The sequence below is a fragment of the Patiria miniata genome, unplaced genomic scaffold (genome assembly GCF_015706575.1).
Source record: "Patiria miniata isolate m_02_andy unplaced genomic scaffold, ASM1570657v1 HiC_scaffold_25, whole genome shotgun sequence".
NCBI classification, from domain to species: domain Eukaryota; kingdom Metazoa; phylum Echinodermata; class Asteroidea; order Valvatida; family Asterinidae; genus Patiria; species Patiria miniata.
In genome coordinates this window covers 1,815,686-1,839,580 of record NW_024037064.1, presented here as the reverse complement: position 1 = coordinate 1,839,580, position 23,895 = coordinate 1,815,686, and the positions used below count along the sequence as shown (strand labels likewise).

General features: G+C 40.5%; 2 protein-coding genes and 1 long non-coding RNA gene across 3 annotated transcripts in view; 2 read left to right on the top strand and 1 right to left on the bottom strand.

Annotated features, from left to right (window-relative positions):
- Positions 1-6,896: 6,896 nt before the first annotated feature.
- On the top strand, positions 6,897-7,820 carry LOC119732792. Its single transcript, XM_038206396.1, has one exon. The coding sequence runs from the start codon at positions 6,897-6,899 to the stop codon at positions 7,818-7,820; it is 924 nt and encodes a 307-aa protein (XP_038062324.1).
- Positions 7,821-9,295: 1,475 nt separating this feature from the next.
- LOC119732791 lies at positions 9,296-10,045 on the top strand. The gene has a single exon (XM_038206395.1). The coding sequence runs from the start codon at positions 9,296-9,298 to the stop codon at positions 10,043-10,045; it is 750 nt and encodes a 249-aa protein (XP_038062323.1).
- Positions 10,046-10,200: 155 nt separating this feature from the next.
- Positions 10,201-23,895, bottom strand: part of LOC119733137 — a 59,542-nt gene continuing 45,847 nt past the window's right edge. The window contains exons 4-6 of the long non-coding RNA XR_005271669.1: positions 16,007-16,140; positions 15,581-15,639; positions 10,201-10,239 (exon numbers count right to left, since the gene is read on the bottom strand). This is a non-coding gene — a long non-coding RNA (uncharacterized LOC119733137). The remainder of the gene's footprint in view (positions 10,240-15,580; positions 15,640-16,006; positions 16,141-23,895) is intronic.

Below are 23,895 nucleotides of genomic sequence, written 5' to 3'. Positions count from 1 at the left end.
TCCTGGTCTGGTACCGGTGGCCAAGCGTTAGGACCAGGCTGATGGCCTAAAGGGCGTTGCACACATAATTATCACTGTATGCCATTTATTTCGTGCAAGTTCCGTCGAAAAAATGATTGCGCACAGGCTAGGCCCAAAGATCCTATAGCGCCGCATATGTGAATATACGAACTGATTATATGCTTCAATTAACTGAAAATCATCTTAAGAATGCAACCTGATTTCAAACAAAATTATGATGAAAACTTGTCAAGTTGTTGACTTTTTTTTAACCACGATAAGCTATGCGGAGATTCACGTGAGGGCGTCCTGAACACCGCGACTCAGCACTCTAAAATGGCGGCGGCTCGGCTCCGTTGCAAACATGAACACGGCTTTTGTGTTCAAAATTCCGTAACTTGAAAAAGTACAGGAGTGATTTGGATGATTCTTAAACATACAAGACCAAATTAAATTTGGTCTTGAATGACAAGTTTTGGTTGAATTTAGCAGCATGATGTTACATTTGCTGGAGTTTAATTTCATTTCCCAGTATACATGTATACATTTTAGGTTGTGGGTGTTCGACAATACCTCGAAATCCGATATTTTGTCCTCATGCGAAAAGGGGGGGGGGGGTCAATTTAATAGCCCATTACCCTTGTCAAAAAGTGTTGGGGGTTACATACCCCCCGTCCCCCGGGATTTTCGCCCCTGGTCTTGGGCCACTTTCCTTGAAACGGAGTTAAACACACGAAGAATGGGTCATTATGGTTCAGTTTATCATTTGAATCAAGGATTTTTGGAAGAACAGGAGATATAATTTCAGACAAAAATGGCTTAAGTGGTTTTTCAAGTCCTGTTTTGCTCTACTATCTTTTGAACGAAACATCTTATAATGAAACCAACTAAGAAGCATTGGGAACGGTCCTCAGCAACAATATTAGACATCAAGTTTGAATACTGCCCCCACTTTTAAAAACATGCCCGATTCGAAGTTATATTTTTTTTGTGGGACAGACAACCTGTACACAATTTCTGCCGCCCAATTTAAACATGTAAAACAACAGTCCTGGAAATTTAGGGAAAGGGGATCAAGACATGGAAAAAAATGGGGTGAGCAGACTATCAACCTCTGTTCCAGAGCCTAACATTCGCATGGTCCCCCTCCCCCGACGGCGAATTTTTTCTCCCAAACGTCATCCGCATGCATGGTTGTTAAGCGCCTTTTACAATACTTTCACGATACGCACGCAGGTATATAATTATTTGTTTCCTTGGTTGGTTTATTGAACACGGAGCTAGTGTGGTTTTCGCGATTCAATTGCACAAAAACGCAGTGATACGCCAGACGACGAAAAATCCAAAGAAACGTAAACGTGAACGTTATTTTCGTTCCGATTGAGACACTGATAAAACGTGGCAAACAAATTAGTTTTTTTCGGAGGTGTTTTTTCATCAAGTGTCTTGGCAAAATTTCACAGTCCTATCTGATAAAAAATTAGTCCTTTTTCTGTCGATTTAATTGTTATATCTCCAATATCAAAAACTAATTTGTAAGATGAAAAAGTGATTGAAAAGACGTCTTCCGGTGAGATGTTTTTACCCCAAAAGAAACTGGATTCAATTCGGCCACAAGAGGGCGTGTTGTACGAGCAAAAGCACGGACATGCGCACAAACCTAATGTTGCCATGAAAACAGCGGTGGATTTGGTCAGTATCAAATCAGGGCATAAATGATTAAAGTGCGCATGCGCAAAATATACCGCCCCTAAAGTGGTAACAAGCATTTTGATAGACATTTGAAACAAAACCAGAGTGATAGAGCCCTGAAAGCTGCCACCGCTGCAATGCTATCACACATTTTCCAACTCTGGAGGTGTATACATTGCCAAAAAATCGCTACTTCTTTTGTTTTCCTGGTTTGATACCGGTGGTCAAACGATGGGACCAGGATGATGGCATAAAGGGCGTTGCACACATATTATCACAGTATGCCATTTATTTCGCGCAAGTTCCGTCGAAAAAAATGATTGTGCACAGGCTAGGCCCAAAGATCCTATAGCGCCGCATATGTGAATATACGTACCGAATATATGCTTCAATTAACTGAATATCATCTTAAAAATGCAACCTGATTTCAAACAAAATTATGATGAAAACTTGTTGTCAAGTTGTTGACTTTTTTAATCACGATAAGCTATGCGGAGATTCACGTGAGGGCGTCCTGAACACCGCGACTCAGCACTCTAAAATGGCGGCGGCTTGGCTCCGTTACAAACATGAACACGGCTTTTGTGTTCCGTAACTTGAAAAAGTACACGAGTGATTTGGATGATTCTTAAACATACAAGACCAAATTAAATTTGGTCTTGAATGACAAGTTTTGGTTGAATTTAGCAGTATGATGGTACATTTGCTGGAGTTTAATTTCATTCCCCAGTATTTTTGGTTGTGGGTGTTCGACAATAGCTCGAAATCCGATATTTTGTCCTCATGCGAAAAGGGGGAGGGGGGGTCGATTTAATAGCCGATTACCCTTGTCAAAAAGTGTTGGGGGTTACATACCCCCGTCCCCCGGGATTTTCGCCCCTGGTCTTGGGCCACTTTCCTTGAAACGGAGTGAAACACACAAAGGATGGGTCATTATGGTTCACTTTATCATTTGAATAAAGGATTTTTGGAAGAACAGGAGATATAATTTCGGACAAAAATGGCTTCAGTGGTTTTTCAAGTCCTGTTATGCTCTACTATCTTTTGAACGAAACATCTTATAAGGAAACCAACTAAAAAGCATGGGGAACGGTCCTCAGCAACAATATTAGACATCAAGTTTGAATACTGCCCCACCTTTTAAAAACATGCCCGATTCGAAGTTATATTATTTTGTGGGACAGACAACCTGTACACAATTTCTTCCGCCCAATTTAAACATGTAAAACAGCAGTCCTGAAGTTTGCAAAAAATGGGGTGAGCAGACTATCCACCGCTGTTCCAGAGGCTAAGATTTGCTTGGTCCCCTTCCCCCCTCCCCCCCCCCCCCCCGCCCGCCCGCCAGCGAATTTTTTTTCTCCCAAACGTCATCCGCATGCATGGTTGTTTAGCGCCTTTTACAATACTTTCACGATACACACGCAGGTATATAATTATTTGTTTCCTTGGTTGGTTTACTGAACACGGAGCTAGTGTGGTTTTCGCGATTCAATTGCACAAAAACACAGTGATACGCCAGACGACGAAAAATCCAAAGAAACGTAAACGTGAACGTTATTTTCGTTCCGATTGAGACACTGATAAAACGTGGCAAACAAATTAGTTTTTTTTCGGAGGTGTTTTTTTCATCAAGTGTCTTGGCAAAATTTCACAGTCCTATCTGATAAAAAAAAAATGTGGTCCTTTTTCTGTGGATTTATTGTTATATCTCCAATATCAAAAACTTATTTGTAAGATGAAAAAATGATTGAAAAGACGTCTTCCGGTGAGACGTTTTTACCCCAAAAGAGACTGGATTCAATTCGGCCACAAGAGGGCGTGTTGTACGAGCAAAAGCACGGACATGCGCACAAACCTAATGTTGCCATGAAAACAGCGGTGGATTTGGTCAGTATCAATTCAGGGCATAAATGATTAAAGTGCGCATGCGCAAAATATACCGCCCCTAAAGTGGTAACAAGCATTTTGATAGACATTTAAAACAAAACCAGGGTGATAGCGCCCTAAAAGCTGCCACCGCTGCAATGCTATCACATATTTTCCAACTCTGGAGGTGTATACATTGCCAAAATTCGCTACTTCTTTTGTCTTTTTGATTCGTTACCGGTGGCCAAGCGCTAGGACCAGGCTGATGGCCTAAAGGGCGTTGCACACATAATGATCACAGTATGCCATTTATTTCGCGCAAGTTCCATCGAAAAAATGATTGTGCACAGGCTAGGCCCAAAGATCCTATAGCGCCGCATATGTGAATATACGTACCGAATATATGCTTCAATTAATTGAATATCATCTTAAGAATGCAACCTGATTTCCCACAAAATTATGATGGAAACTTGTTGTCAAGTTGTTGACTTTTTTAATCACGATAAGCTGTGCGGAAATTCACGTGAGGGCGTCCTGAACACTGCGACTCAGCACTCTAAAATTCTGGCGGCTCGGCTCCATGACGAACATAAACATGGCATTTGTGTTAAATTCCGTAACTTGAAAAAGTACATGAGCACGGAAGTGCCATTCAATAGGTATGAATATATTTTTTTGGTACATGTGAAAATATTTTTTGTACAGCGGCCGCCACTTATTTTCTGGCTGCTTGCACTTATTAAAAGTACAAGAAAGCGGAGCTTCTGACCCCAATAGAGCAAAGAAGAGGGTGAAAAGGCAAAGGTGGCTGATGGGGTGGTGGTGGGTTCAGTTTTATGGGCAAACAAAAATGCCTCTTCCCCGGTCAGAGGTGGAATCGAGAATGACGCGCCGCCAAACTATTGCGTGCTATCTACATGTACGCCAAAGAACTTTCCACCAATGACCACCAGTTATTCGCGCATTTAGCGTGTGACGTAATCGTAAACTCGAGGTGTCCGCGCGTCCATAAACACGATTAAACTGCGCTTAATCGTCATTTATAGTCAATGGTATGGGTTTCTAATAGATTAGTGGGGTTTTCTTTCCAGGCCAACCGTCCCAAAAAGTGCACCGCTGCCGAAAGTCCGCTATAAGGGGTCCCATAAAAGCACGTCTTTTTCTCAGTTTCTTTATTAAACAAATGAAGATCGAAGATAATTGGACTTTGGCAAAACTTAATAAATGTCCGTCAGTTTCATTTTAACGCATTCAGCAGGGCAGTCTTTCCCCTAACTCAAATTAAAATATAATTTGGAGAGTCATTCTTGATATAAGACATCATTATGTCCCGAACAAAATTTAATCTAAAGGGGAAATGGTGAACTTTTGACATGTTTGACATGTAATTTACGATATTTGAAAATAATAGTTGTCTTTTTGGGGTTGGATGTCTAATCATAACAAATCCGTTAAAGATATTTCCAAAAACAAAACTTCCTCCAAATGTCCACGTTTTCTGAACATCAATTTTTTCATACAAAGCACAATATTGAACTACCTTTTGTTCTGCACCTCCACCTTTCAATCACAACCATGTCATATTAATCTACGCGCAAAGGACAGACGCAAGGATGCACAACACTTTAAGTACATTTTGAACCAAAAGTGCACTTTCAATGCATGTATTTTAAGCAGGGCCAAACTGTACACCCTGGGTAAAGTTTTTACATTTTGTACAATTACTTTTGTTTTAATTTTATGTAATAGGGCATGATCGAGATTCGTACATAGGTTAAATTGTGTGGTGAATAAAATAAAATCTCTGCTTTGCAGTGTAGGGATGCAACCCTGCAAATAAGTTTCCATAGACTAGTGCTAAATGCCCATACTTCAAAATTCTTTTAAAAATACTCAGAACTCTCACAGGTATTCAAGCTGCACAGAAAAATGATGATCAACATATGTCATCTTTTGTTTTCTTTTCATTTTTGGTGAGTTGACCATTGACTTTTCGAGATATTCTCACCCAATGAAGACGACCCCTATTTTCCCCAAAGCGGACAAGTAGCCATCTTGAAAAATGATCCCTCCACAACATGGCAAAATAGCACCACTTTCGAGCCTCAAAATTGGAAGCCCCAAGTCCAGGCCAGAGGTTCATTACCATATCTCTTCAATTCCCCAATTTTACGGCGCTCAGAACTCTCTAATATAGAATATTTTGAGGGTATAACTTTTATTCATGAGCTCGGCGGATGGATTTAGGGCCTATTTACCGGTGTGCACCCGTAGGCAAATTTTGTGTCTCCTTACAATAGATAGGTCAAGATATGTAGAAAACACTGTATTTAAAATAATGATTTGAGCTAATCTGCGTATTTTTGCGCAAAATGTGTTACTTTTTCAGTATCTATATATGAAGCTTCATTGACACCTCATTTGATAGTATTAAGCAAATTCATGAGGAGATAGGGATATAAGTTTGATCGATAATGGCGGATTCTGATTTGCATATTATGCATAACATAAATAAATTATTGAAAAACAGTATTAATATTTGTTTACCCCCAAACATGATGGGCACCTCCAAGTTTGGATGAACTCTTGTAGAGATTAATGCAAAACTTATTTTATATTTTATTGTTTAAAGGGAATGTACAACATTTGCTTTTGCTTCAATTTTTAGAAATAAATGGATTTGGAGGACTGGTATGTTATAGAAAATATTGTTGAACGGACTTGTTTCACGTTTTGGGCTTGTAGATGCTGGAAAAACCAAGAAAACCTATCATATACTTGCCGTCTGGTTCCCTGACCCCACTTAAGATGAAACAGAGCAATGGGAATTGTAAGGTCAGAGAATCAGTCTAGCAGGGCCAAGCAGGCTTGTAGCCCTTCACAGGTGTGTAATCAATTGCAAAGAAAAGTCAGAATAACTAAAAATGAAAAATTAAAAACAGTTTTGAAAAAAGCCAGTTTTCTCCAATGCTGGTCGGCCGACCAGTGTTGGAAAAATAAAACTTTTCTTGAAAACGTCAACACACCAGGAGCAACGATTTTGCAGGATGCTTTAGACTCTCAGTCCCTAACAATTCAGTAAGGGTTTTCGTGATAATTTAATCGTTTCGTTTTATGTTTGCAAATGTTGCATTTTCCCTTTAAAAAAGAAATGCTCAAGGGTGCCAAGGTGGCACCCGTCGGAATATTGATCTACAATGTCCAAATGACAAGAAAATGCAAAAACATTCCTGTAAGTGACAGGTTGAGTGCGCGCAGGCTTACCTTTAAGCATGCGCGCGCGGGCTTGCCTTCCTGAAGATCGTGTCGAGTCATCACCACCATTCTCATATTGTGGCATGGATTGTTTTGGTCCCTTCATCACCAAGCAAGGTCGAAAGGAGTTCAAGAGGTACGGGCTGTTGTTCACTTGCTTAAGTTCCAGGGCAGTTCATGTTGAGATGATAGATGATCTCTCCAGTGACGCATTTATCAACGGGCTGCGATGCTTCATTGCCGTCCGAGGAAAAGTTCGCCAAATCAGGTCGGACCAAGGCAACAACTTTGTTGGCGCCAAGAATGAACTCATTCTGAAGGAGCTAAATGTTGAAAGAATTACATCCTACTTGGCAGAGCAGGACTGCTGCTTTCTAATGAATGTTCCCTGTGCCAGCCACGTTGGAGGAGTGTGGGAACGTCAGATAAGGACCATAAGAAGTGTCCTTAGTGGAGTAGTTGCGCTTTGTCCTGGGAGGCTGGATGATTCATCGCTCCGCACTCTGTTCTATGAAGCCATGGCCATTGTAAACAGCCGTCCCCTATCAGTCGAGACAATCAATGATCCAATGAGTTTGGAACCCCTGACGCCAAACCACATCCTCACCATGAAGTCTAGCGTGCCACTGCCACCTCCAGGTAAATTTGTACCGCAGGATATGTACCTCAGGAAGAGATGGAGAAGAGTACAATACCTCACGGAGCAGTTTTGGAGTAGATGGCGCAAAGAGTATCTCCAGAACCTTAATCGGAGGCAGTGTTGGACCAAACCTAGAAGAAACATCAAGGTTGGAGACATCGTCCTCTTATTGGAACCAGACGTGGCTCGGAACAAGTGGCCTTTGGGTGTCGTAGTTAAGACTACCGCTGCCAAGGATGGCCTAGTGAGGAAAGTCCAGATCCAAGTTGGAACAAAGAAGCTGAGTCAGCAAGGCAAGCGCGAAAACAAGCTAGCCTTTCTGGAGCGCCCAGTGCAGAAGCTGGTACTCCTCTTAGAGAGCACCTGACTTTAGAGAGCACCTGACTTGTTTTATCACAGTTCGTTGTTTGTAGCCTTTGGTTGCTAATTGTTACTGCAGTTGTTAAATAGCATTTAATTACTAATGATTTATTATCACTATTAGTGTATGAGTATTCTGAATTATAAATCACATGAGTAATTGGTGGGAGTGTAAGTGACAGGTTGAGTGCGCGCGGGCTTACCTTTAAGCATGCGCGCGCGGGCTTGCCTCCAAATATGCGCGCAGGTTGTTTTACGATGCGCACACTGAACATTCCATATGATGCGCGTTCGTGTACGTTATTTTCACTTTCACTTTCACTTCATGATCCTACAGAGTGTTACATAATCGCTAGCTACTTATTTTTTCATCTAATCGACTGCTTTAGGTAAGAAAATGCTCCTTTCTGTTATGTTATACAAATGAGCCATATACCTTGCGTTATTTCTTATTATTTCTTAGTCCTTTGCTATTATAATATTTATAGATCTAGGACATTTAAGAGTTTTGTTATTTGTATTCTCATTCAGCTTAGGCCACAGAGTATCCTGCCGATTTACCACAGCCTCATATACATGTACGCTGGTCTGAAGGCGTAAACGGTATGATATTTGCTATTTCAATTACTTTATATTAGCTACTTTATATTAATGCCTATCTCAGTATTTTGTTAGAGCGCAGACACGTCGTACTGGTTAAGAGAGTATATGCGCTCACATTTATTCATTTCATACGAGTGGTTGCTTATATAGTCAATTGATTTCATTGTAATTCTCTAATTGATTGGTGCTCATTGAACTCTATATCTGTATCTATCTTCTTTCAGTTTTCACGGTGATTCAATAAATGCCAGTAATCATCAGTAAGAATCCGTTGCATCATTCATGACCAGCCCCCTAAAGCGCTTCAGCGCGCCTACAATTCCATCTAAAAAAATCCTGGATCCGCGCCTGATTATCATTATCGAGGGTTGATTATCATTATCGAGGGGCTTCCACCGTGCGCGCGTCACGGCCGATGGCATCTTTATAGCCCGCCAGTCGACCAGCAAGGTAGCTAGCCTGATCAGGGGATGCTTCGTGGACTTGCGGGCGGCGTACGACCACCTACACCACCCCACCCTGTGGAAGATGCTGCGTGTGAGGCTAGGCAAGGAGGCGGAAAAGATCGTGGGCATCATCGAGGCGACCTATGAGCAATCGGAGGCCAACCTTGACGGCGCGCCCAGCCCCGTGCCGATCCACAAGGAGCCGTGGAGTCGTGTGTGCTATTCAACTATGCGATCGAGCTCTTGCACTACACCAGATCGAGTGCAAGTACCCGGGGCAGGAGTGCAACACTGATATGACATCACCAACAAGTGTACAAACAGGATGCAGCAGGCGGAACATGCTGCGAGGGGCGAGGCTGTGACCATCGTGTTCACCTACACTGATGACATACTTATGCTGGGACAAACACGCGAGGAGTTGCAGGGCATGATGAATGTCATTTACCTGACGTTCAAGAACTATGGGCTCACCGTGGCAGGGGACAAGACGGTCAGCATGTCCTGGAACACGCCTGAGGAGACGCGCAACAGCAAGAGCTTGATCACAGTCAGAGGGGAGGACCTGGGCAATGTCCGGACCTTCAAGTACCTCGGGCACGTGCTAGCCGACGACCCAAACAAGCTGCAACACATCACCCAGCAGATCAGCTCTGCATGGGCAAAGTGGGCGGAAATAAAGGACGTCCTGACGGACAAGGAGGTGAAGATGACAACACGGGTCCGGATGCTGGAGGCGATGGTGCGCAGCAGACTAGTCTATGCAGTGCAAACCGAACGACTCCGAGCCTCCGAACGAGACAAGCTTGACAGCCTGTGGATGAATTTCTGCAGGAAGCTAGTCAAAGGCAGGTTCAGCAAGAAGAAGAACATGGACGGTGAGGACACCTACGTGTACAAGTATAACGCCAGCGAGATACTGAAAATCTGCCGGACATCCCGAGCGAGCGAGTTTTGTCTAAAACAGCACGTCAAGTACATGGCGCACATTACTCGCATGCCCAACTCAAGCGAGCAGAAACAGTGGCTGTTCACCAAGGCTGTGCATAAATACACCCAGAACCAGTGGATAGCCCTCGGCCAGGACCTAGGCGGACTGGACGAAATGCACGTTAGGCGCATGCTCTTCAACTGGAAAGAGCTCAATGCGTGGCTTCGGCGCCACGAATCACAATGGACGTAAAACGACTGCAAGTGACAACACCTATGATGATGATGATTGAATATTTAGGGAGCAAACTCACCGCAAATCCAAAATGTCTTGGGAGGTTTTGGATCTCAATCTTGAAGATCTCTGAGGTGAAGTGCTGTTGCATCAGATAGTGATAAGGATCCGTTATGGCAGCACCAGTCACCGTACGTCTTGTGGGTCAAGACCTGATGCACAAATGAACAGATTAAAAAAATTAATCTGGCTAGAGCTATATTGTCTAGGTCTTCACCCATGACAATTACATGGGAACAATGTGACGATAGCCGTAGCCATAGCTCTAGAAGCCCGTTTCAGACACAGCCTAATAAGTAACAGATCAACAAAGTTGCAAGTTATGCATTAGGAGCATCTGATTCCAAATGTATACCAATCTTTGTGCATACATGTTGGGGTTTGAACCCCGGACAACTACAAAGTCAGCCAAGTAGCATCACAACTCAGTTGATAAGCGGCGGCGCCACCACATAATAAGTGGCGGCCACCACATAATAAGTGGCTGCCAGATAATAAGTGGCGGCCGCCACATAATAAGTGGCGGCCGCCACATAATAAGTGGGTGGCCGCTGTACAATATTTTCACACGTACCAAAAAAATATATTATATATTATTGAGTGGCACTATTCGTCTTCCGTTTGGGTACCTAGTTCCAGTTTTCAACCTTTCTTGGGTAAAATTAACCCAGGCAATTTTTCAGTATATTCTCCCTCCTCATGCTAATGTATTTCTTCTGTTTACACAAAGGTAAGTTTGCTGATGCTGCGAGTATGGCACTTTGAGTGTCAGACAGTCTGAGATACATGCAGTCGAAATGTTCTCTTTGAAGGCATCTGTGATACGGTCACAGTCCGCGTTTGATACCTTATTTTCACTCGTAGGTAAATCAGGGAGGTTAGAATTGTCATGAGCAACATGCGTATCTCAATGTCAACGGTGAAAGGTCAAATCGAGGAAAAGTTTAGGGTCATTGAGTGAGTACCAACATGGGCAAGAAAAAAAAAACGAGAGAACATCCATGCATGCTGATAAACATTGCAATTCGAGTACATTATACACTCTTTTAACGGAAATGAATTAAAACACATGTACATTATTCACAGCTTTGAACATACATTTTGTTGAATTGCAATTTGGAAAACACATTTTTATTTTAAAACCAACAACATCGCTAGGAAATCAGACGAAATACTGTTACAACTTATAGAGAAATTCCTCAAACTAAAATGATGGTCGGATTCTTAGGCCAACACGGTTAAGAAGATAAATAGATTCATATCCCTAATACCATTATCACCATACTAAGCTTTGCTTAAAGGAAACATGCAGTAGGATTTTTATGACTTAAAAACATTTAAAAAACTTTCTTGTCATGTAACTATGAATTTCCTTTTTTGTTGCAGTACAAGGGAGAAGTTTCAACATTTGAGTTTAATGCTAATGAATATTTCCATATTCATGAGCCAAAACGTGATGTCATTCAAGGCAAACCAGTAGTGTCTCTGTAGCTTTGTGTACACATTTATATACATGTACATATAACTTCTCTTCAGTTTTTGGGAGTAAGTTCCACTTCTTACTTGTTTAACATGTTAAACAGCTTGTTTGGACAATAGAAGTGGCAAATATTTCTTCAAAACTTTATTTTGTGGGTAATTTTGAAGGATAATTTTTGTACTGTTCATATGCACTTTTGACTAGGAGCACCTTGTGTGACAAAAGCAAAATAGCGCCCTCTTACATAAATTGATGGAAGGATTTGCTCAATAATTGAAAAAATACCACTTTTTTGTCACTTTTTTTCCAATGAAAACAAGTATTCAGATCTTGCATGTATTGTTGCAACACATAGTAATGAGCATGAAAAGAAGATGAGCTGAATTTCCACTGCATGTCTCCTTTAACGAAAGACTTGATCACTTCAAAGACAATTTGAAACCCATACTACCGATAATGATGAAACATGCTACTTTAAAAAATAATAATTTTCAAATACAACGATCGTAGGATTTGTAGGCTAACACAGTTGAGAAGATAAAATACAATTTATGCCGATTAAAATATTCCCGTCGCCATCATCATACCGAACTATACAGAAAAGAGGCATAAGGTGGCGTTTTTAGGTGTCCTGTCATTTATAACTACAGGGATACATAGGTGTCAATGGAAAACTGGCAAACCACAGTGACATGAAGTTTAATGAGGATTTTTAATTAATTAATAATAATAAAAAAAATTGTATAAATACCACAAATTTATGTCACATAGTATAACCCGAGGTACTTCATGTTTTCATATCAAGGAACATTTTAAAGTAGTGAGCAGCATGAAGCTTATGGTATGCCAACTCTGCAAATCCCTTTTCAGTTTGACAAAGCATCCGTTTTCTATTTGTCCTGATAGCCTACTTTTAATGGTAAAAAAACGACACTTCTCTTGATCAATTTCCGGGTCATTTTGACACGGAAACCCTGGACCAAGTGCCATTTTAACCCGTGAAAGTGTCGTCTATTACCCTGAATGTATTAAGCCAATCAAGCTGTCGTTGATTGAGGAAGCATTTTCATTTTTTTCCAATTCTACTCCAACTTTATTTGTAACTTCGATGTTCTGCTTCAAGTCGTCCTTGGCTAAGGTGTTATAGTTATTACAATTCATGGCTTCCCACGCACAGGGCTTGGCAACCAGTCGACAAATAATATGCACAGTCGACGTGAATAATATTACTATACCTCATAAATATTCATCAGGCACCCGTGGCATTTTATTGGTCCATTCAAGCAACTCAACCGTGTGAAAGTTTTTATTACTATACCTCATACATATTCATGATCGAGAGCCGAACTCTCACTAGTCAATTCGCCATCACGTGCCAGATGTTATTCTTGCTGTATACCAAACGCGCGGGCGCGGATTCTCGCACAGGGTATACGCATGCGTAGTAGACTGTACGTCCCACGGGTTAATTACCCTGTGACAGTCTACTACGCATGCGCTTTACAAAGCACTCGAGGTACAACCTCGTCCCCAGTACTTACTTTATTTCCAACCTCGTTTCCAATAGTAAGCCCTGCATAACAAACTTTCTTCCTGTATCCTGATTCGGTACTGCAATTGGCTAGTAATGGATTTTTATCATGTACTTGGTGTTGTTATTCACAATGTGCAGTACATGTTTTCGTGATCATTCGTCCACACCTTCTCGAAAATACTCATTTCCTTTCCAGTTTGTTCTTATTATTACGAAATGTGATACTGTATGTTGTCTCGATGAGATCGTAACAGTTTAATTACAAAAATCGTGTTTTTGTAACTCACGCCGTGCTCGCGCTGCGACGAATTGACTCAATTTTACCCCAGACACCGCATACAAAAACAAACGCTAATGTAACGCATATCCAAGGCACCAGACTATTCCTTATTTGCATACGTGTTGAAAATTTTGCACAAGGCAGATGATCCAATACTAAGGTGAGAGAGCAGGTAGAGATGGGCGCATACTGTTCGCCACCCTGGGGACGAGGTTGCTCGAGGTACTGCCGCACAGGTGTAGCTCCCCTCGGTATTGAAAGTTGACAAACTAGTTTGTCAACTTGCAATACCTCAGGGAGGTCCTTCAGCACTCTCAGACGGATAAAAACGTACCTGCGATCAACGATGAAGCAAGCACGTCTAAACAATTTGATGATCGCAGACATGAACAAGGAGGAAATGGATGCTATCAACCTCAAAATGGTGGCCAGTATATTCGTACAAGGACATCACAACCGAATGGCCCTCTTTGCTTTGCTCAAATAATTTCACGTAAGTGTAAAAAAAAAAACAGTGTAAAACCAATATAAATAATCATGTTGTGACAATGTTCTGCCATGAAGAGCGTCACCTATTATTTCATGATAGTGAATATCTATGTGCGCCCACTTTGAACAGTACGAAAATTATGTCCCCGTTCCCTTTTGATCTGTAAAAAAACCTGTCTACCTCTCAGCAAAGATATATCGAATGCCCTTTTTCACGTCTACCCCCCCCCCCAAATAAAAATGAGCTTGCTATGCCTATGGTGTGTCCGTTATTTACTACAAGTTGCTACAATATCATTATAGTGTAGAATAACTAGAAAAATACACTGTACGAATACATAAGTTGACCAACAAACAGAATAAAGAGGGGACAAACAGAACAAAATGAAAATACAGATCTATAGATGAATTAGAGAACAAAGTTATAGGAATTGAAGAAAAGCATTTTACCAAAGGCATACACTATTGATTGAGACAAGAAATTTCACAAATTCTGGATTTTTCACAAATTCTGGAGTCTGCATTTCACAAAATGCAGACCAGAAAAATCACTTCAAAGCGAACGTAGAAACGAAAATTGAAATGAATATAACAATGTCACATCCATGTCATACATAGGCACATGTCTAATCTACCAGCTGGCTTGAACAAGCAAACCAAAGCGTATGGGCTGAATTCAGGGCCATGTCCCATAATATGGCAACACTCATCAATACAGTGCCTTCAGTGGGATTTGATTGTCATTGTGGCAATTTGAATTTCACAGGAACACTCAGGAACATAAAAAATTCCACCTTAAGATAGCGGAGCTTTTGAAAACAGTTTGAGATGTCATCGTCAAGTTTCAGACTTCAAACTACCTATGGCCAAAATGTACCAGTTAAAGGTTCATTTGAAGCAACAACAGTGCTCAAAATCTAAAGATGGGTGCTAAGCAACTAACCTGATGAACTTATAGCTCAATGAATTCTGTATATTCCAAGTAAAGAATTTTCTAGGGTCTCAATTGCAATTCAAAAAGTGCAGAGACATGTCTTGAATTGTGCCCGAAATCGGCATCCGGGACACATTCTCATTCAGCCGATAGCAGCTACGGGATGTCACACACTGAACAGACGAAAAGTAGGATTTGCGTGTGTGGGCATCATTTCAACACTTGCACACACCCATTCACGGATTCGCCAAATTACAAACCAACTACGAATGAAAATTTCCAAAAATGGGTCAGTTGACACATCTTTGGAAATGGCCTTCTTTCATTGTTTTCTTCAAAATGACAGCATGCCAGAAAGAATAAATTCACAGGAAGAGTATTGCCATTATTAACTTCATACTGAGTTAGCTTTTTAAGAATAATTTGGTCAGTTACTTTTTGGAAAGCTGCAAATGCTCTACTGTACCTTTAAGGCTGGCATAAATGAAGCACTATGCGCATTTCCGGAGCTAAGTACCCGTATGAGCATTTCATTTCAAAACCTTTAGGTATCACCATCAGCAATTTGTTTTCAATTCAAGATAGAAAACACCACCAACGTCCCCACTTCTATAGATATTGAGTCTCATATTATCACAGGCCAGACTGTTACACACGCCAATTTCCCCAAGTTTGAAATGGATATTTCAGTTCAATTCAAATACTTCTCTGAAGTACATGAATGCAGAAATTAAAACAAAAACTGTAAAGTTAATAATTCTGTAACTTTATCATACCTGGGCTCAGAGCTTCTACCAAATGACGCAGCGATAATTCATATACCCCGGTCACACGACTGCAACCAAAAACATAACAATTACAGTGTAATTTACAAAATAAATGTTGAGTCCAAATAACATTAAATGATTTTCACTTGTCAAAGACAATTCGCTTTCTGACATATGCATGCCTTGAATGGCTATTGGCAATTTAACATATTCAATGGAAATTTACTTTCATTTATTAATTTAACATTGTTTGTGTTAATTTCAGTTTCAAGTTCATTCCACGGTACTTCATTGAAGTGCGCCATAATTCATGAATGCAACATTCGAATCCATCATAGTTTTCAAAAATTGGTGATGATTGAAAAATCATTTTGGGGGGGGGGGGGGAAGGGGGGACATTTATTTATTTTGGAGGGGGGGGAGGGGGCATATTACCTGTCAGATGCCTTGTAGTAGCCACTACCGAAGAGGGCACGCAGTGAGCGAGCTGGGCTGATACGAGCATCATGCTCATACATCTGTAGACAGATGTCTTTGGTTATACAGGCAGACTGGGTGCAATTATCCAGCTGGAAAACAGAGAACAAAAACAAACAAATGTTAGTCTGGTACCTTGACTATCCAAGGTTATGTCAGGCCGTGTCTGAAATGGGCTTTGAGAGCTAATGCTCTGTCTGTTGTCAGCATAATCCCATGTAGTCATAATGGGCGAGGACCTAGGCAATAGTTCTAGACAATAATCCAGACACGGCCTTACTCAAAATCTGAAGCCAATTGCTTACAGCCTGTAATCCCTTTTTTCTGATATTGGCATCACTAACGGGTGCTGTGGTTCAAATTTTACGGTGTTCGACTTGTGTGCCATGGTCTGTGGGTTCTAACCCCGATGGGGAAAAAACAGTCTACTAATTTGACATCCATATTGATTTTGCACACCATGCAGATTCACAGAAATTTCCACAAATGTGTCACTTGACACGTTTGGAAATTTATAGCATGTGAGAAGGTTGTTACCCATTCGTGAATCCCTTAATTGCAAACCAAATAAAAGTTAGAGCACATGGGGGTTTTACAGATTTTTTTAAAAATGTGTCACATGACACATTTTTGGGAAATAATCTTTTGTTTTCTTCAAATTGACAGCATGCCAGAAGGTTGTCAACCATTCGTGGATTCCCCAGTTGCAAACCAAGTACAAATAAGAACGCATTGGGGAGGGTAGGGGGTTGGATTCATAGAAATTTCCAAAAATGTGTCACTTGAGACATGTTTCGAAATTGACATCACGCAAGGTTGTCACCCATTTGTGGATCCCCCAATTGCAATCCAAGTACAAATTAGAATGCATGGGGGAGGGGCGGATTCGCAGAAATTCCCCAAAAGAAGTTCCGCCACTGAGGCCATGGGTAATGCCAGTGGGACTTACAAATGTGGGATGATTTTGCACATCGTGATATATACATCTTCTTCCTTGGCATCCGTACTGCTAATTGGACACTGCAAATAGCAGCTCTGAAAATCATGGCACCACATTAAAGGTAGAGTAGATCATTGACCATTTGCAATTTGTGCATTTTTTATTTCATTTCAACCAGCAAACTAGTGCTCAAAATCTAAACAAGGATGCTTAATAATTAACCTGATGAAGTTTTGGCTCTATGAATGCTCTATATTTCAAGAAAACTGAACAAACATAACCACAATATTCTGAATCTCAAATTCCAAAGTTGCCCAGTCATATTTTAAATTGCGCCCTCTCATGACACATTGCCCAAATCAGCATTTGGGACATGATTCTCATTCAGCCGGTTTCACCCATTTATGTATTGAATTAAATTGGATGCAGGTACGTCAGCGGGCCGAGTACTTTAAAAACATCCTGACGTACAAGCGCGTTCATGGCCTGGCTCCAGAGTATTTGTCGAGTGGAATACAATTTCAAATGAACACTCACTCATACAATACCATATCCAATACTGGTAACAACATCTCTCACTCCGCTGTAAGAACCGAAACTGGCAAACGTTCCTTCAAGTTCTCTGGGGCCAGGTCATGGAATGAACTTCCACCTGCCATTAAAAGCTTGCCAACTATCATGAGTTTTAAAAAGCATGTCAAGCAGCACATTTTAAATTCAAATAATCTGTAATATACAATAAGCTCCTTTTATGGCAAATTTGGTGTTAATTTTGATGTATTTTGAATTGGATTTAATTTCCCATTGTTGATTTTAATGTATTTTGCTTTGTTTTAATTTCTTACTTGTTTTATTTTTGGTGCTATAATTTCATAATTCTTAATTGATATATTAGATGTACGTTTATCTTTATAATTGTTATATAATAATTCTGTACTGAGGGCCCCCATGCAAAGCAGTGCTGTGCACTGATTGGAGTTTAGCCTCATTAAATATGACATAAATAAAATAAACAAATTGAATACATGGGGAAGGGGCGGATTCACAGAAATTTCCAAAAATGTGTCACTTGACAAACGTTTAGAAATTGGCAGCATGCGTGAAGGTTGTCACCCATTTGTGGATTCCCCAATAGGTCTTGCTAAAAAAGACAGACCAGCCGCGTGCTTCGGCATTTGGAGCACCAATTGCACAATGCGCATCAGCCGCGTCGAAATTCGAACAAATTTCAAGCAACAAGTGCATGTGTTTGGAACATTTTCAACACTGCGCAATGCGTGATATATTGCGTAAAATACGCAGTTGCAGCTCTCCTACAGATTCAGATGTCATTGAGCAAGCCCTATTGCAAACCAAGTACAAATAAGAATGCATGGGAGGGGGACCCGATTCACAGAAATTTCCAAAAATGTGTCACATGACACATCTTTGGAAAGGATCTTTTGTTTTCTTCAAATTGACAGCATGCCAGAAGGTTGTCAACTATTTGTGAATTAAGTACAAATTAGAACACATTGGGAGGGGTGCAGACTCACAGAAATTTCCAAAAATGTGTCACTTGACACATGTTTGGAAATTGACATCATGCAAGGTTGTCACTAGTCCCTGAATCCCCCAAATTGCCAACCAAGCACAAATTAGAATGCATAAGGGAGGGCAGGATTCACAGACATTTCCAACAATGTGTCACTTGACATGTTTTTGGAAATTTATAGCATGTGAGAAGGTTGTTACCCATTCGTGAATCCCTTAATTGCAAACCAAGTGCAAATGAGAGCACATGGGGGAGAAATTTCAAAAAGTGTGTCACATGACACATCTTTGGAAAGGATCTTTTGTTTTCTTCAAATTGACAGCATGCCAGAAGGTTGTCAACCATTCGTGGATTCCCCAGTTACAAACTAAGTACAAATAAGAACGCATTGGGGAGGGTAGGGGGTTGGATTCTTAGAAATTTCCAAAAATGTGTCACTTGACACATGTTTCGAAATTGACATCACGCAAGGTTGTCACCCATTCATGGACCCCCCAATTGCAATCCAAGTACAAATTAGAATGTAAGGGGGAGGGGCAGATTCATAGAAATTCCCCAAAAGAAGTTCCGCCACTGAGGCCATCGGCAATGCCAGTGGGACATACAATATGTGGGATGATTTTGCACATCGTGATGGTCCGATATAAACAGCTTGTTCTTCGTTGGCATCCATACTGCGAATTGGACACTGCGAATAGCAGCTCTGAAAATCATGGCACCACTTTAAAGGTAGAGTAGATTATTGATCATTTGTAATTTGTGCATTTTTTTATTTCATTTCAACCAGCAAACTAGTGCTCAAAATCTAAACAAGGATGCTTAACCCCATGGGCCCGGGAAGCGATCATGGCAGCGGCCGCTAGTCCTCATTGAAATGCAGTTGCCAGCTGTGGTATGCCATGGCACACGGCTAGTGGGTAGTTCCACAGCTGCTGCTGCTTTTGTGCAGTCCCGCTACCACACAAAGGCTGTGCAGTCATGCGGGCCACTTGCTCTATGTGTGGAGGAATGTCCCCATTATAACCCGTGCTTAAGGGGTTAATAACTAACCTGATGAAGTTTTGGCTCTATGAATGCTCTATACATGTATTTCAAGAAAACTGAACAAACATAACCACAATATTCTGAATCTCAAATGCCAAAGTTGCCGGGTCATATTTTGAATTGTGCCCTCTCATGACACATTCCCCAAATCAGCATTGGGACATGATTCTCATTCAGCTGGTTTCACCCATTTGTGGATTCTCTAATTGAAAACCAAGAACAAATTGGAACAAATTTGTTTTGTTTTTTTTGGGGGGGGAAGAGAATTCACAGAAGTTTTTAAAAAATGTACCACTTGACACATCTATCATGCTGTTAATCTAAATTAACAGCATGCGAGGTTTTGACCCATTCTTGGATCCCAAATTGCAAACCAAGTACAAATTAGAAGCATGGGGGAGGAGCCAATTCATTTTCAAAAATGTGTCACTTGACACATGTTTGGAAATTGATAGCATGCGAGAAGGTTGCCACCCATTCGTGAATCCCCCAATTGCAAACCAAGTTCAAATAAGAACACATGGGGGGATTTACATAAATATCCAAAAATGTGTCACATGACACATCTTTGGAAATGATCTTTTGCTTCCTTCAAATTGACAGCATGCCAGAAGGTTGTCAACCATTCGTGGATCCCCAAATTGCAAACCAAGTACAAATTAGAATGCATAGGGGAGGGGCGGATTCACAGAAATTTCCCAAAATGTGTCACTTGACAAACGTTTGGAAATTAGCATCATGCAAGAAGGTTGTCACCCATTTGTGGATTCCCCAACAGGTCTTTCTCAAATGAAGTTATTTCCTACAGACCAGCCGCGTGCATCGGTATTTTGAGCATCCAATTGCATAACGCGCATTGGTCGCGTCGAAATTTGAACACATTTCAAGCAACAAGCGCACTTGTTTGGAACATTTTCAACAGTTTCAGCTCTCCTACAGATTTGGACATCATTGAGAGAGCCCTATTGCAAACCAAGTACAAATAAGAATGCGGGGGGGGGGGGGGGCCTGATTCACAGAAATTTCCAAAAATGTGTCACAAGACACATCTTTGGAAAGGATCTTCTTTTGTTTTCTGCAAATTGACAGCATGCCAGAAGGTTGTCAACCATTTGTGAATTAAGTACAAATTAGAACGCATTTCACACATGTTTGGAAATTGACATCATGCGAGGTTGTCACCCATTCGTGGATCCCCAATTGCAATCTAAGTACAAATTAGAATGCATGGGGAGGGGCAGATTCACAGAAATTCCCAAAAATGAAGTTCCGCATGGCCATGTGCAACGCCAGTGGGACTTACAAAACGTGGAATGATCTTGCACATCGTGATGGTCTGATATACATCTCATTCTTTGTTGGCATCCATACTGCTTATTGGACACTGCGAATAGCAGCTCTGAAAATCATGGCACCACTCTTCCATTCATTTGACCGCAGCACCTATGAGACTTATTCCAAGGCATCTGTCAGACATGCTAGATTCATCACTCCTGACACATCTTCAAAAGGGAAGATTTGTGGCAAACATCCATGGCAAAGAGAAACACCACAAAGCCTTGGATGAAAACCACGAGACAAGCATCAAGGAAATGAAGATGACAACACCCAAACCAATTCCCTGAAATATGGAGCGATTGCATTGTTTTTACCAAGAGCCATGGCAGTTCAAAATCTTGTTAGTGAAGTGCTGCCTGCAGAAAATGAAGACAAATTGAAGCAGCACCCTTCAGAATCGGACAGACAGGTTGAAGATGATGTGACATGGTCTGAGGATGGAATCATCAGTCATTGTCACCCAGTTCCAGATGCATCAGATGAGGAATCATTTCATTTGTTAAATTAAATTAAAACAAAGTACCACAATGACTCATCCTTCAGGGCCACAACATCCTCAGCATTATCTTGACTATTATCATCAGGTGCCTGTTCCTGCACCTCAGCTGTCATGTCTGCCTCTGTGTGCTGTGGATTGTTTTCAAGAACAATCCAGACTTTCTGCCTAAAAAAAACAACACTGCATTTATGTTTGGCATATTTGTGGGAAACAAAAACACCAAGTAGGTCCAAAGTGACTATAGATGAAGAGTAATTCTGTTACAAAAATGTGGAAAGACTATTTTCATTAATGTTTATGGTATCTTTTGTTTTGGGTATAAACATTGTAATACCAGTAGGTCCCAAGAACACAAGGGCAAAATACTAGATACACATGTACTTTCAATATACATGTATACTCTGCAAAGCTCAGTTGAGGTTTTTGTGTTTGGTATACCATCATAATGATACCAGTAGTTAAAAGTAATAGGGATTTACTAAACACTGAATTCCATTGGAAGTATATGCAATATTATATAATATACATCTATGAATTGCCAAACGGGATATTTGAGTGGTCGGGCACAACCCGACCACTCTTTGGATTTGTTGCGATTAATCTTTCTTTCTTTCTTTCTTTCTTTCTTTCTTTTTTTTCTGCATAGCACGTTTCCGCAGGTTTTCTCCTAAACGGTATATGATATGAACTTGTAACTTTAAACACATATTGACCCTTACTCGGAGTGGTGCATATTACACTGGCGTCATAATGACGTCATCGGGTGTCAAATTACAAGCGATTTTCATTGAAAAAATGACGATCGTCTTTCATCTATAACTCTTCAACAAAATGATCAATTATGCTCCAATCTTGTAAACAGATAGACCATAAATTGATAAACATTTTTTGTCATGTACGTGAACTCACTTGACCTTTACTTCCGGGTCTACCGGAAGGTCAAAGTTAGGTGAATTCAAAATGAAGACATTAGCCTGAAATCAAAACAAAGCACAACTTCTTCCAAACGGTTTACGGTATGATCATAAAACCTTGTATGAACTTGTACCATGTTATGAAGATGTTATAACTGCTGTTACGTCATCATGACGTCATCAGGTATCAAATTACAAGCGATTTGATTGCACGATTTGACAAAATACTTTGACCTATATCTCTTGAACTAAATAGAGCATCGTGTTCATTTTTTTCGTGAGGTTGTAGACGGTGCCGTGAGCAACATTTCTTATTCCCGGGCACAAAACTGCTTGACCTTTACTTCCGGTGTTACCGGAAGTGCAATAGAAACTGAATCTAACTCTAAAACGGAAGCATTTTACTACAGACAAATACATTATGGAAGTGTTAAGTGAGGAATGCCAATCACAAAAACATTATTTTGACGTCATCCACGAAAGGGCGCCCTCCAGTGGCACATAGAAAACAATTTAATCTTTTAAAATGTTAAAACCCTCAATCAAATTTTTATGATATATATTGCCCCTATATATCCCGTGAGCAACCGCAAATGAATTTGCAAGGTTTCATAATTATGACGTCATCAGACCGGAAGTTACTGTAGGGAGAATTCAACAATAACCATTATTATTATTTTTAATTTAAATCCATCATTTGATCCCTGTCTCATGACAATGTTTTTTGCCCCCCAAAAATTACATCTGTTACACTTAATATTGACCTTTTGCTTCCAAATACTGTGACATCATCAAACTGGAAGTTAGCTGTTATTATTACATACACTTAATTTCCATGCGTTATTTTTACTTAATGATAAACAAGTGTCCTCCCTTCCCTGTTTGACTGATGACGCCATCAAACCGGAAATAACTTGTACGTGTACCCAACTGTTTACTGAAATTTATCACACCTTAAAAGACGCATTCTTTTTGTACAAAATAATTGGTACTGGAAATGTTGAAGTTCTTGGTCCTTTTTTTCCGACATAAACATATTCATAACTTAACTGGACAATGTCTAATGAAATGGTTGTCTACCCGACCACTCTGCGTTTGTAACAACAAACGCGAACCTCTAGTTGTAAAATTAATTTTTTTCCCTGGCACAAACAAAATCCATAATTTCATATGAAAATATCCTTTTGGTGAGCTGCCAATGAGGTTCATTTTATTGTATGTAGTTATTTCATGATTTTATTTAGGAATTGGGAAGGATTCGTGTGTCTGAAAGTAGGGACATTTTTTTTTTAGGATTTCATTTCGGGATTTTCACTGCAGAAAATATGCACAACATGCACATGTACATTTACACAGGGCAAGGCTGGGGTACGGAGGGGTGGTAAGGATTGGTAGTGTGTCTGTATACACACATGTGTAAGGACATTTCTTGCCTTTTTATTTTATTGAGTGATTTCAATTTAAGAACATGTAATTTGTGTGTAATTGTTTGTAATTATATACATACAAATGTATACAGTGTACCAGTAGACCATGCACATGTAAATTTACTTAGGGCGGGGCCGGGGTAAATATGGG